Source organism: Chelonoidis abingdonii, chromosome 7, assembly GCF_003597395.2.
Source record: "Chelonoidis abingdonii isolate Lonesome George chromosome 7, CheloAbing_2.0, whole genome shotgun sequence".
Lineage (NCBI taxonomy): Eukaryota > Metazoa > Chordata > Testudines > Testudinidae > Chelonoidis > Chelonoidis abingdonii.
In genome coordinates, this window is record NC_133775.1 from 110,423,183 (window position 1) to 110,435,830 (window position 12,648).

The window sequence follows — 12,648 nt, forward strand, 5'->3', positions numbered from 1 at the left end:
GTACACAGCAAACTCCTTCCTGCCCATACAGCTTGGAGTGAGGGCAGAGCAGAATTCCAACTCCGTTGTCCCAATTCAACTAGAATGAAATTCTGTTCCTGCTGTCTTGCTGTAGGATGATCTATTTGTATGACAGCTTGCTGAACTGATGTGGTCTGCTTTATGTGTGCTAGTATAAGATGTCAATTAACCTGACTGCAGATGGTTCATATGTAGCCCTTGTATAACACTTCAGTCTTCACAGAACCTCTGTAAGATGATTAAATGCTGTTATCCCTATTTCACAGGTAGGGAAAGTGAGATGGAAGATTAAAGCCCAATTTTTGAAAGTGGTCACTGGCTTTGGGTGCTTAAAATGTCTCAGGTTGGGCTCTCAAAGTGAGGCACCTGTTGGTGACTACTCAGAAGATTTGGCTTGCCTGAGGTCATCCAGCAGGTCACTAGCTTACAGGCCTGAGATCAGAGCACTAGACCACACTGTCTGTTTCACATATATTGCAGCATGTTTGATGCTGGATAGAGGGTTAGCTAGCACTACTGTGTCTCAAGGGGCAGGGATAAAAACGTAACAATTTGTTTGTAATTTCAGGGCCTGTTGGGATGGGGTTACTACTTGATAATGCTTCCATTCCGATTTACCTATTACACATTACTTGATATATTTAGGTAAGTACTTTTTTGTGCTGGTTTGTTTATTGATGGTAGCAAAGCAAAATCTAACTCCCAGTATGGCTGTGCTGCTTAAGGTGTTAAGTCTAATAAGACATCCGAGTTTGTATTAATCAGATACTCATACATCAAAGTTCTCTGCAGCGTTGCCTGGTTTCTGTGTGTTGGAGACCTAGAACATAGAAGTTAGTAACAAATGAATGTTGTATAATAGAAAGTAGATTTCAGAGAAGTATTGTCTCCAAGAACTCATGGGGATGGGTGAGGTTGCAGAGGATTAGAGAAGGGGAACAAAGAGGACCCAGAGAATTATAGACCAGTCAGCCTAACTTCAGTACCTGGGAAGATACTGGAACAAATTCTGAAACAATCATTTTGCGAGCACCTAGAGGATAACAGGGTTATAAGGAATAGCCAGCATGCCAGACCAACCTGATTTCTTCCTTTGGCAGGGTTACTGGCTTAGTGGATGGGGGGAAACATTAAAATCAAGATATATCATATCTACTAAGGCTTTTGACACAGTCCCATGTGACATTCTCATAAGCAAACTTGGGAAGTGTCTCTAGATTAAATTAGTATAAGGTGGGTGCACAACTGGTTGAAAGATGGTACTCAGAGTAGTAAACAAGGGTTCGCTATCAAACTAGGAGCAATTACCTAGTTGGATCCCACAGGGGTCAGTCCTGGATCCAATACTATTCAGGATTTTCATTAATGTCTTGGATAATAGAGTGGGAGAGTAGGCTTATCAAATGTGAAGATGACAATATGCTGGGAGGGGTTTCAAGCACTTAAGAGGACAGGATTAGAGTTGAAAATGACCTTGACAAATTGGAGAATTGGTCTGAATTCAGCTAGATGAAATTCAGGAAACATAAGTGCAAAGTACTTTACTTAGGAAGGTAAAATCAAATGCACAACTACAAAATGAGGAATAATGCCGAGATGGTGGTGTTGCTGAAAAGAACCTGGGGTTATAGTGGATCACAAGTTGAATATGAGTCAACTATGTGAGGCACCTGTGAAAAAAGTTATTGTTCTGGGGTGTATTCACAGAAATGTCATATGAAAAACAAAGGAGGTAACTGTCCCGCTCTACTCAGCACTGGGGAGGCCTCAGGTGAAGTGCTGTACCCTGTTCTAAGTGCCACACTTCAGGAAAGATGTGGACAAACTGGAACAAGTCTAGAGGAGAGCAACAGAAATGATCAAAAGTTTGGAAAACCTGATCTGTGTGGAAAGGTTTAAAAAAACGGCCTGTTTAGACTTGAGAAAAGAAGACCAAATATGTGAAAGGCTCTTCTAAATAGGACAACGATCAGTTGCTCTCCATGTCCACTGAAGTACATGGACTTGAAGCACAAGTATTGGGCTTAATCTGCAGCAATGAAGATTTAGGTTAGAAATTAGGAAAATCTTTTTAACTCTAAGGGTAGTTAAGCTTTGGAATAGGCGATGGAGATTTTAAGAACAGGTTGAAAAAACTTTTGTCAGGGATGGTCTAGACTTACTTCGTCCAGCCCGCTGTGCTGAGGCAGGACTTGATGACCTCTTGAGGTCCCTTCCAGCCCTACGATTTTATTCTGTTTCTAGCAGCGTCTTATGAATCTATAAAGGAAACTAATGTATTTAATTCTAACTCCAAATCAGGCTGACACTTGCAGTTCCTAAATATTAAGCAATGGAGACCAAAGAGGGAATAGGCACACTCATATCTGTTGAGGCACTGCCCAAAGGTTCCCCTCGGGAACAGGCATGTAGGGTAACACGGTCCCAGCCTCAGAGCTTACAGTCTAAAGACCCAAGACACAGACAACAGGCTGTAATTATTTGCTCCCTGGTGTAATCTCCTCTTCGAGCAGCTGCCTAAAATAAACAGTCATGTGTTAAACCCTCTGTGCAAAAGAACTGCAGTTCTGGAAGAGACTTGTCCTGATCAACTTCCTATGAATTGCCAACCAATATAAGACCAGTGAGCCCTTAAATCTGGTATCTTGTCTCTGGCTGTGGCTTATGCCTGATGTTTCAGAGGATGTTGAACTGCTGCTTCCCCACTGTCATAAATAGATAGCTAAGGGTTAATGTTTCTTTTAGCTGTAAAGGGTTAAGAAAGGGAACCAAACACCTGACAAGAGGACCAATCAGGAAACCAGATTTTTTAAAAGCTTAAGGGAGGGAATTTGTGGGTCGTCTTTGTCTTGGGTCTGTCTTTGTCTCTCTCTCAGCTATATGAGCAACGTTTTTTCTATCTTCTAATCTTCTGTTTCCAAATTGTAAGTACAGGTAGAAAAACATATAGCTGTTTATGTTGTTTTTGGTTGTATTTACATGTGTGTAATTGCTGGAATGTTTCAATTGGATATCTTTTATCAGACTGTTTATTCATTTTTTTCTTTAAGCAATTGATCCTGTATTATTGTCATCTTGATACAGAGAAGTTTTGATGTCTTTTCTTTTTTTTTTTTATATATAAAGTTTCTTTTTAGACTTGTTTGAGTTTTTCTCTCTGGGTAGGCTAAGGAACAGGGGAGGAATTCTCTTTTGTGTTAGATCTACGGAGGATAAACTCTGCAGCACCAGGGAATTTGTGGGAGGGGAAAGAGAGAGAGAATCATTTCTGTTTCCTTGTATTTGGGGTTTGTCTCTTTGTGAAATAGAGGAGATATGCTTCTTGGTTTGTGATGTAAAGAGATTGCATAAATACTTCAGGTTAGCCCAGAGAGGAAAGTCTGGGTGGGAGAGGGAGGCGCTGTAATTCTGTTCTGGTGGCAGCGAGATAAGATACAGCTGGGAGGTTCATGCTAAGCACGCCAGATTTGGACGCTAAGGTCCAGATTTGGGAGAAAGACTTTGATTTGAGTGGCAGCGACGTGGGAAAGATAGAATCCAGAAGCCAGTAGGAATATTGTTTTTTCTTTTTCTCTGTAGGCTTTTTAGCAGAGAGCAGGGTTTGGTTTTTAAAATAGCCAGAGAGAATTTTTTTTCTGCTGCTCTTGGTAACTTGCATTTTAAGCAAGGAGCCATTAAGAGGACATTAAGGTCTATTTTTAAGCAATATAATTCAGATTCGGAATTAAGGTAGCACAAGCAATAGCCACATGCAAATAAACTGGTTTTTCTAGTGAAAGAGTAGCCAGAAGAAAACAAAAGGAGTTGCTAGGCACTGTTGCCAGGAGACAACAGAGAGCCAGCAGTTCAGACCAAAACCACCAGAGGGCACCCAACACAAGAAAACAGGAACCATGACTGCCAGGAAGAACAAACAAACCGCAGAGCACAAGCGAAACATGGAAAAGAAACTACAAGACCTCGAAATAAAACAAAAGAGACGGAGCCTGAAAGAAAAAGAAGAACAAATCAAACTGGCAGCCTACAAAAGAGAACAGGCAGTCAAGGATGCAGCCCACCAAAGGAAACACGAAAAATGCAAGCCCACAGAAGACAGATAGAACTCAGAGGAGAAACACCAACAAGAAAGTCAAGAGAGGGACAAACAGAGGAAGCATGAACTGAATTAGAAACAGGCCTAAGCGACAGAACCCAGCCAATCCTAACAACCCTTCGCAACATATTCTTCCACAGCACAAGAAATTTTCCCAACTACAAGGCAGGTACGACACTTGGAGGCCTTCTTAGAAAAATTTGAAGAGCCTGCATTGGGTACAGCCATCTCTGAAGACCAGTACATGGTAGAGCTGAGGTCACACCTCAGTGGACCCTTAGCAGAGGTGGTGGCTGAAATGCCAAAGGACCAAATGAACGATTATAAACTGTTTCAAACCAAGGCCAGATACAGAATGGGGATAACCCCGGATCATGCCTGTCGGCGGAAGACCAGTGAGCCCTTAAATCTGGTATCTTGTTTCTGGCTGTGGCTTATGCCTGATGTTTCAGAGGATGTTGAACTGCTGCTTCCCCACGCACAATACACCTGGCCTTTATGCAGCGCTGTTCATGGAGGGAGTGCAGGTGAGGAAATCCATCATAACCTCTGGCAATCAGCTGGTGTCTTGGAGCATGGAACTTTACCTGGCTTAGGTTTTTCTCTAGGGTGTTCATATTGTGGTCTCAAGATGGAATAGTCAGTGTCTTAGCCAACAGCTATAAATGTTGACCAGAAAAAGTTCTTCAGAAAGTCAGTAAGCTGAATTTCCAGTGTCCTTTGCTTTTCTTCTAGGTTTGCTGTGCGTTTTATACGCCCTGACCCTCGCAGTAGGGTCACTGATCCAGTGGGTGACATTGTTTCGTTTATTCATATGTTTGAGGAAAAATATGGGAGGATACACCCTGTCTTCTACCAGGGAACATACAGCCAGGTCAGTATGGCATGTTGGTGCAAAGGTTCATGGGACTATCTTGCTGGTATTGCCTGGCACACTGGCCCTAAAGAGGAATGACAAAAGCCATTCTGCATTTTAAAAGTCCAGTACTAATGTTCAGACTCAGTAACGAGGTAATGGAGATCACGATTATGAGCGTATTAGGAACCTCAGTCCATCCCACTGTACACATTTGCCATGGTGGGGTCTCTGCCAGGCTCAGGGACGTGCCAAACAATTGAAGCTGGGAAGGCAAAGCTGATCTGGCAGTTCCTCAGCTATCTCTGTGGTTCAGAAGCCCACATTTCTTCTTTTGTTCTGCTAGTATTGGTTTTATAAGCTGACATAGTGGCCCAAAGTCTGTCCTGATGTACATCCCATTAGAAGTGACTGGGGCTGCACCAAGGTGCAAGTCTGAGCAGAATTTAGCTCAGTAACTTCAGAAACTTTGGGAAATGGCCCCTTTGAGTCCAGGAGGTAAAAGGAGAGAACAGATCCCTCTTTTGTTGGATTTGGGTGATGACTCTTCCCAGAAGAAGAGGGGCTCCCTAACGTGTCTGTCTCCTGCCACCCCTCCCCCCTTTCAGTCTCAGCCCCAATGCGCGCACACTCCTCTGTTGCGGAGTCTATCCCAGCAGGTAGCTGAGTGCCAGAGATCACTGCTGAGCCTGTATCCCTTAGCATTACTCCAGGGCTGAGGTCATTCCGTCCAGCAGTCCCTGCCCCCAGGAACGAGGGACCATACTTAGAACCCAGACCTAGCCCAACAGCTCCATGGCAATCAATCAGCAGCTCAGTGCCAGTTCAACAGAGTCCATCAAACACGTGCACTGCTGGGCTTGTGGAGTGAAGTGCTTCAGCTGAGAAGCAGGGGGTTACAGAGATCAGTTTAATAACGTGTTTCAGTGGATGTGGTCGGAAGGTTGGATCCTACATCATCCACATAGGAAAATGGAGCCAAAAACTGCATGTGATTCTGGGCCATGGGAGTCCTCCTGGAGGCTGAACCAGAGAAATCCTCCTGGGTCACTAGGTGTGTAGTGCTTTGCTTGGCATTGTCCCGAGACCCTGCCTGCCAAGGAACAGTGAGGAAAGCACAGTCAAGGGTTCCTTTCTCCTGCATGCAGAGAATTCACTGGGCAGTTTGGTGTGGAGAGAGGTCTGGCGTGTTCTTCAGTTAATACCACATTAGATAGATTGAAAAACTTCTTCCTCGGGCCTATCCCACTCTAATACCAAAGGGGCAGTAGTCCCAGTGCTCCAGGCCCCTCCCACTCCAGCTTTTCTGTGCTCTCTCCCCAGGCGCTGAATGACGCCAAGCGGGAGCTGCGCTTCCTGTTGGTTTATCTTCACGGTGACGACCACCAAGATTCAGACGAATTCTGTCGGTAGGTTGGAGAGAGTTTTCTTACATAACTGGCCATGTGTTTGGGACCCAGCTCTATGTCTGCCATCTCTTCTCTTCCTCCAGCAACACACTTTGCGCACCGGAGGTGATCACTCTCATCAACACTAGGATGCTTTTCTGGGCATGCTCCACAAACAAACCAGAGGGATACAGAGGTGAGTATCCCCCCCTGCTGAACTCTTCCTGATTCTTGTTAAATCTGGAATAAATGGATTGATATTGCAGATAATGTGCGTCTGTTCTGCATGCTTGATAATTTCCCTGTGCAGGTAAGTGATAGGGCCCAGAGACCAGCCTGTGATACCTTACTGCACTGAGTGGAATGGGGCTACTCTATACCATGTTCTGCATAACAGAGGACATACCATATCTGAGACTAATATTGCAGCCGAAGGAGCCCTCTGCTCTTAATACTGGCTCTTTCACAGTCATGTCTCACCAGAGCTAGCTGCTGTCCCTTTGTAGTCAGCATGCTGGCTTCCTGCAGTGGCCTTGTCATAGGGGTGTTAGGCTGAGTGGGGAAGCAGGTGTCTAATGACAGTGGTTTGTGTTGTGCCTGGGAACAAAATGGCCACAGGTGATTCCTTGGGTTTTTCCCGCCCCCTCAGATCGTAGGGGCCTTCTTAGGATTGGATGTGGGGCAAGAATATCCACCTACTAGTCCACACTATGCTTTGCAGCATGCCACTAAGTCCTTTCTGAGCAAGTCATACTTGTTCTACGAGTTCCTGGTGGGGGTTGTGCTGAATAATGCATGTTGTCTTCCCAAGACTGAAGGAGTGGCTTGTGTGGTAGTTTAGATCCTTCGTGGCCCACAGAGTGAGCAGCTGGGTCCAAGAATTGAACCCAGGACTGCCAGGCTACTGAGCCCTTGGAGGTGTCACTGTCTCAGGACGAACACCCCTGACAGATGTCTTGGTTGTCTTAGCTTTGCTGATTCACAGGTCACTTCTAAAAAGTAAACGGACTAGTGGGTTGGCAGCCAGGGAGTCTAAAGCTGCCCACCTCTAGAGGCCTGGGGAGGGGGGCAATTCTAGTCTTAAGACGCCTTGGCCTCTCTGTTGGGACTGCCAGTGGTGACGGTGGTTTCTGTGCCCATCTCCCAGTGTCCCAGGCTCTGCGTGAGAACACATACCCATTCCTCGCCATGATTATGTTGAAAGATCGCAGAATGACAGTGGTGGGACGGCTAGAAGGCCTCATCCAGCCTGATGACCTCATTAACCAGCTGACATTCATCATGGATGCCAACCAGACGTACTTGGTGTCTGAGCGCCTGGAAAGGTACTGGAAGCCCCAGTAATACTTACCTTGTGGAGCTGGGAATTCCCAGTGGAGTGGGTCAGATCTAATTCGGGGGGCTCAGTGTGGGCTGCATTTGGTTCTGTAATGCATTCGGTGGCCAATGGCAGTGCTGGTGCATTCAGGGCACTGCCCTGATGGGTACATTCAGACTACACTGCATTCTGGGAATTGAGGTCTCCATGGGCAACATTCCTGCTCAAAGATGAATAACCACAATCTGCTCCATTTTTCTGGACGTTTGGGGCAGCCTGGAGCTGCTGGCACCTTTCAGGCAAAGTCTGGATATAGTTGGACACTCTGACTGTGGCTAAGAGCGTAACTGGGACCCAGGCATTTCGGCCAGGGTCATGCTGATATCTTCAGCCAGTCTTGTAGGGAGTTGCCTGCTTTGGAGCGCCAGCCCTCGGTGGCTGTGCTGCCAAGTTAAGGCTGCTTTTGTGATGTCCTGCTGCTGCCTCATTGACACATGCCCCCTCCAGGTATTGATGTGGGCTCCATTCAGACTGAGAGCCGATAGGCCCTTAATCCTTCCTCCTCCCCAGTCAGAGAGTGCCTTGTTGATGGTCAGACCTGTGGGTTTCTAACATGAGTCAGGAACGGGCTAAAGAAACAAGGGAGTCACTGTCTGCAGCAAAGGGCTGCAGAGCAGAGATTTTGGGTGCATTGTGCATGGCACCTGCCCACAGTACAGCCCTTGTTTGTGCATTTATCCTGAGCCTGACATCGAGGCCATCTATGCCAGGGACTAGTCACCATAGAGAGCCCCGCCTTCTTCAGGAGTGGGAAACCCTCTGCATCATTTCAGAGTAGCAGCCGTGTTAGTCTGTATCTGCAAAAAAAACAGGAGTACTTATGGCACCTTAGAGACTAACAAATGTATTTGAGCATTAGTCTCTAAGGTGCCACAAGTATTCCTGTTCCTTCTGCATCATCTGTGTGCGCCTCATTTGAGAAGGTGTTAGTGCTGAGAAGGCTATTGTCCTCCTCTTGCCCTGCCCTGCCTGTTTCCAGGTGTGTTGATGTTAACCACCCCTCATTCCCTGATGTTTGTTTGCAGGGAGGAGAGAAACCAAACGCAGGTCCTGAGGCAGCAGCAGGATGAGGCGTACCTGGCTTCCCTGCGGGCGGATCAGGAAAAGGAACGCAAGAAAAAGGAGGAACGGGAGAGGAAAAGGAGAAGGGAAGAGGAGGTGCAGCAGCAGAAGCTAGCGGAGGAGAGACGGCGCCAGGTGAGACAGAAGTGTTCCTGGGAAGCACAGCAGCAACACTGGCTCCAAGCTCTTGCTGCTGCTTCCTGCCTTCCTGCCCGGCCTGCCCACTGGTTTCCAATCAGGCGCTGAATTCATATAATCCTGCATCTGCCTCGTGCGTCCTTCTCTGGGGTTTCCTGGGGCGCGTTCTCTCCTGTGCAGGACACGCTATGCCTTGGCATTGAGGCCAGCTCCATGCCAACCTGGTGCTCTGACCTTCTTCGTTGCTTTTCAGACTCTGCAGGAGGAGAAGGTGCGCAAATCGGAATGCCTTCCACCAGAGCCGCACCCTGATGATCCTGAGAGTGTGAAGATCATTTTTAAGCTGCCCAATGATTCCAGAGTGGAGAGGCGATTCCATTTCTCACAGTCATTAACGGTGAGGGATGTCTAGAGCAGCAGGAGAATCCCAAATTCTTAAGCTGGCTGGACTGGCTGGGGGTGGCCACGCTCAGTGCTGTCACGAGATCACCCTTGCTGCAGCCTCAGTAGGCAGAGGTGATGTGCTTGCATGAGGGGGAGCATAACCACACTTGTCACTACTGGGCAGGGAAGCAAGAGAAGAGTGAAAGACCAGATGCAAAGCTGAAATATCGCTTATCCCCTCCTAAACGTGGGCTTCCTGCTGCTTCTCGGTCCATGGGTCTGCGAGGGCCTGAGCCTGGGCCCTGGGCTTCCTAGAGACCAGCCTCTGGCATGCTTCAAGCAGGCTCTTGAGAAAACAGCTGTCCCTAGTGGGCAGTCTGGTTCTTTGTCCTCGTGCAGGGTTCAGGTTGTCTTTAGTGTTTGACAAACTGAACACTCTGACTGCTGAGACTAGCGGCCTGGCCCCCACACCAGCTGGGCATTTTAGTGCCTCTGCCAGGGCTGCAGGAATTACTGCATTCTGCTTTTCCATTGGCGAATGCCTCTGCTCTTCCCTTCCAGGTGATCCATGACTTCCTGTTCTCCTTGAAAGAGAGCCCAGAGAAGTTCCAGATTGAGGCCAACTTCCCTCGCCGTGTCCTGCCCTGCCTCCCTACAGAGGAGTGGCCCAACCCTCCCACGCTGCAGGAGGCTGGACTCAGCCACACGGAAGTTCTCTTTGTTCAGGACCTCACGGACGATTGACACTTTTCCAAAACACGATGGAAGGAGAAATTCAGATGATTATAATACAATATTTTTTTTAAAGACTGCTGTGTACAAATGAGGGATCAGAGACCACGTCACCCACGCCAGCAATGCTGTGTGTCTGCGCTGGCGCGAGAAAGCTCACCTACTCCCATGCACAGTCATCCCCTTACACTTGAGGGCAGAGAGGGAGGGGGGCCACCATTGCCCTCCCCAGGGAAGGGCAGAAAAGGCAGCTCTTGGTCAATATTGCTTTTATGGAAAATACTAGACCCCCAAGGCGTGCCGTCGTGTGAAGATTTGATACTTTGCTGCTCCTGGTGGCCAAAGGACATTGCACCTGTGCAGCGGGTTGGGGGCCTGCCTGTGCTGGGGAGGGGAGGGGAGGGATGAACAGAATTTCTTCAGCTTCCCTGTGTATAAAAACCTTTCTTTTACTAGTTCTCTTGCTTTGTAATGACCAAAGGAGACTGGAGTTGACAATGGTATTAATTTTTTGATAAAGAGCTGGTTGAAGTTCTTAACGCCATGGGATCTTGCCCAGCGTTCTTAGCCTGCGTAGTGTAATAAACTCTGCCTCTAGCGTGCCTGTGCTAATGCTTCCTGGTGTCAGTGCTTTCCTCTCCACACAGGCTGCTCCCATTCCAGCCGCAGAGGGTGGGGGGCATGTGTAGGGGGTGTTCTGAGCTGGTTCTAATGACCTACCTGCACACACTTGGAATGAATCTTGTTTTCGCTCCGTGTTGCAAGGTTAATCTGGCTCTGTACTTGTCTTCATTCAGCCTTCTTGGCTCCAGTTGCTGTGGAGCATCCACTGCCTGTGTCATGTCCAGTAGAACTGCAGAACTCATTAGCTACTAACATATAAAAATTGCTAACGCAATCTAGGCAACTCCTTCTGAGTGGGGCCCTATGAAGTGCAAGTGCTCTCCCTCGGGGGGCAGGGGAAGGCAGGTTCCCCTCGCTTCACTGGCTGTCCAAAAATTCATAGGGTTTGCCTAGGGGTGAGAGTCGGGACTGACCAACTAGGGCTGGCCAGGTGATATCTGTAGTTGTCCAGTGCAGAAAGACAACACTGCCAGCTGTCTGAGGGGGGCAGCTGTGGGGAGGCATCATCTTAGTCACTCTGATGGTGCCTGTATCATACCAATCCTAGAGAAGTAGATCCATTCAAGTGCCTTCCATGTTCTGCAGCCTCCTTCCAGCTAGTACTGGGCTGTACGGCTGGAAGCAAGTTGCACAAGGAAGAGGGTTGGTTTGTCACTGTTACTGAGGTCTCTGAACTGGCTCCTGAGTTGGGATGCAGAATTCCCCCCTTCCTGTTAGGCTGCCTTGCATCTGCATGGGGGAGTTTTGGACTGAGGAAGGGAGGTAACCTTGAGGTCTCTGGCATAACGAGAAACAGGAGTGTTTCTGTTACACTGGTGCTAACCAGAGTCATTACAACTGCAACTTACCTTCCTCATGTTGGCTGTTACCCCTTTCCCAAAGGCACTTTGAGTTCCATAGGTTAAGAGCAGAGCAAGGAGCGTTAATTAGTCCTTTTAAGGAAGCCTAACCCCTTTGTCCTGTTGATTGTAGGTATTGCTGGCTGAGTGCCCTCTCCCTTGACCAGCCTGCTGCTGAGAGTGCTGCTTTCCCCAGGAAGGACCCAGGTACCGGGAACTATGTAAGTGAAGGCAGCAGGAGACCTGCAAGGGAATTTATTGGTCCCCTTTCTTAGGCCGCGTCTCAGCCAGGCTCCCTGGAAATACTCTTGCATCTTAACTACTGGCTTTTTTGCTGACAGTGTGTGGGCACAGCTCTCTGTGTCTTCTTAACATAAGAACTCTACTGAAGAAGTGCTGTCGTGGGTCTTTGCAGCCCCAGGTATTATCGCTGGGGTATCAACCACAGATCCCCCCCATGCTGCTTTGTCCTGCCTGACTCTCAACTCCCCTGCCAGAATGAGATTCCAGCCAGGTCACCTCACACCCATCTTCATTGCCTTGTTACTCGAGTGAGCAGCAAGGATTAAAGGAAGAGCTACAGCTGCTCCTACACACATGGCTGCCAAGAGCGGCTTCGGACCCCAGTGAAAATTTTTTTCGGGCGGACTGGCTAAACAGGGCTGACGAAGCTGGGTCCCAGTAATTTGTACTGGCTTTCCCTCCTCTCATCGGCCCTGCCTACACGGGCCTGGAGGGCAGAGTTTAGGGACTCTAATCCTTGCAGAGAAAGCCAGGCACTGGGCCTGTGCTCAGTCACCTTAGGGAGCCCCCTTGTGGCCACTGGAGAGCCAACCTGTAGCATTTCACAACAGGATGCTGCCATCTGGCAGGTGCAGTTGATGGCACCTGTGCATCTCCAGCAGCTGCGGGATCCCACCTTGGCACAAGCTGCATTTCAAGGTTGGTGATGTTCCCTGTGTTGAATGGGTGGGCATGAATGCTGTGACCAGCTGGCAACAGGGGGGCTGTGCCCCTCCAGCCAGTCCCTTGGAGCTTTGGCTCAGCCTGGGGAGGACATCTTGGCAGACATCTAGAAGAACATAAATTGTTGGGCAAAAGTCAACATGGTTTCTGTAAAGGGAAATCGTGTC

The 12,648-nt window shown here is 48.0% G+C and overlaps 2 protein-coding genes across 4 annotated transcripts in view; one reads left to right on the forward strand and one right to left on the reverse strand.

The window, feature by feature from the left end:
• Positions 1-10,660, forward strand: part of FAF2 (Fas associated factor family member 2) — a 30,093-nt gene extending 19,433 nt beyond the window's left edge. For all 3 annotated transcript variants that reach the window (XM_032789372.2, XM_075068207.1, XM_075068206.1), the window contains 8 exons: positions 590-666; positions 4,850-4,988; positions 6,294-6,379; positions 6,463-6,554; positions 7,506-7,683; positions 8,762-8,933; positions 9,190-9,333; positions 9,882-10,660. In XM_032789372.2, coding sequence (XP_032645263.1) covers positions 590-666; positions 4,850-4,988; positions 6,294-6,379; positions 6,463-6,554; positions 7,506-7,683; positions 8,762-8,933; positions 9,190-9,333; positions 9,882-10,064 — 1,071 coding nt within the window. In that variant the 3' untranslated portion in view covers positions 10,065-10,660. The remainder of the gene's footprint in view (positions 1-589; positions 667-4,849; positions 4,989-6,293; positions 6,380-6,462; positions 6,555-7,505; positions 7,684-8,761; positions 8,934-9,189; positions 9,334-9,881) is intronic.
• Positions 1-12,648, reverse strand: part of SNCB (synuclein beta) — a 190,586-nt gene that overhangs the window by 29,488 nt on the left and 148,450 nt on the right. The gene's annotated exons all lie outside the window — the stretch shown is intronic.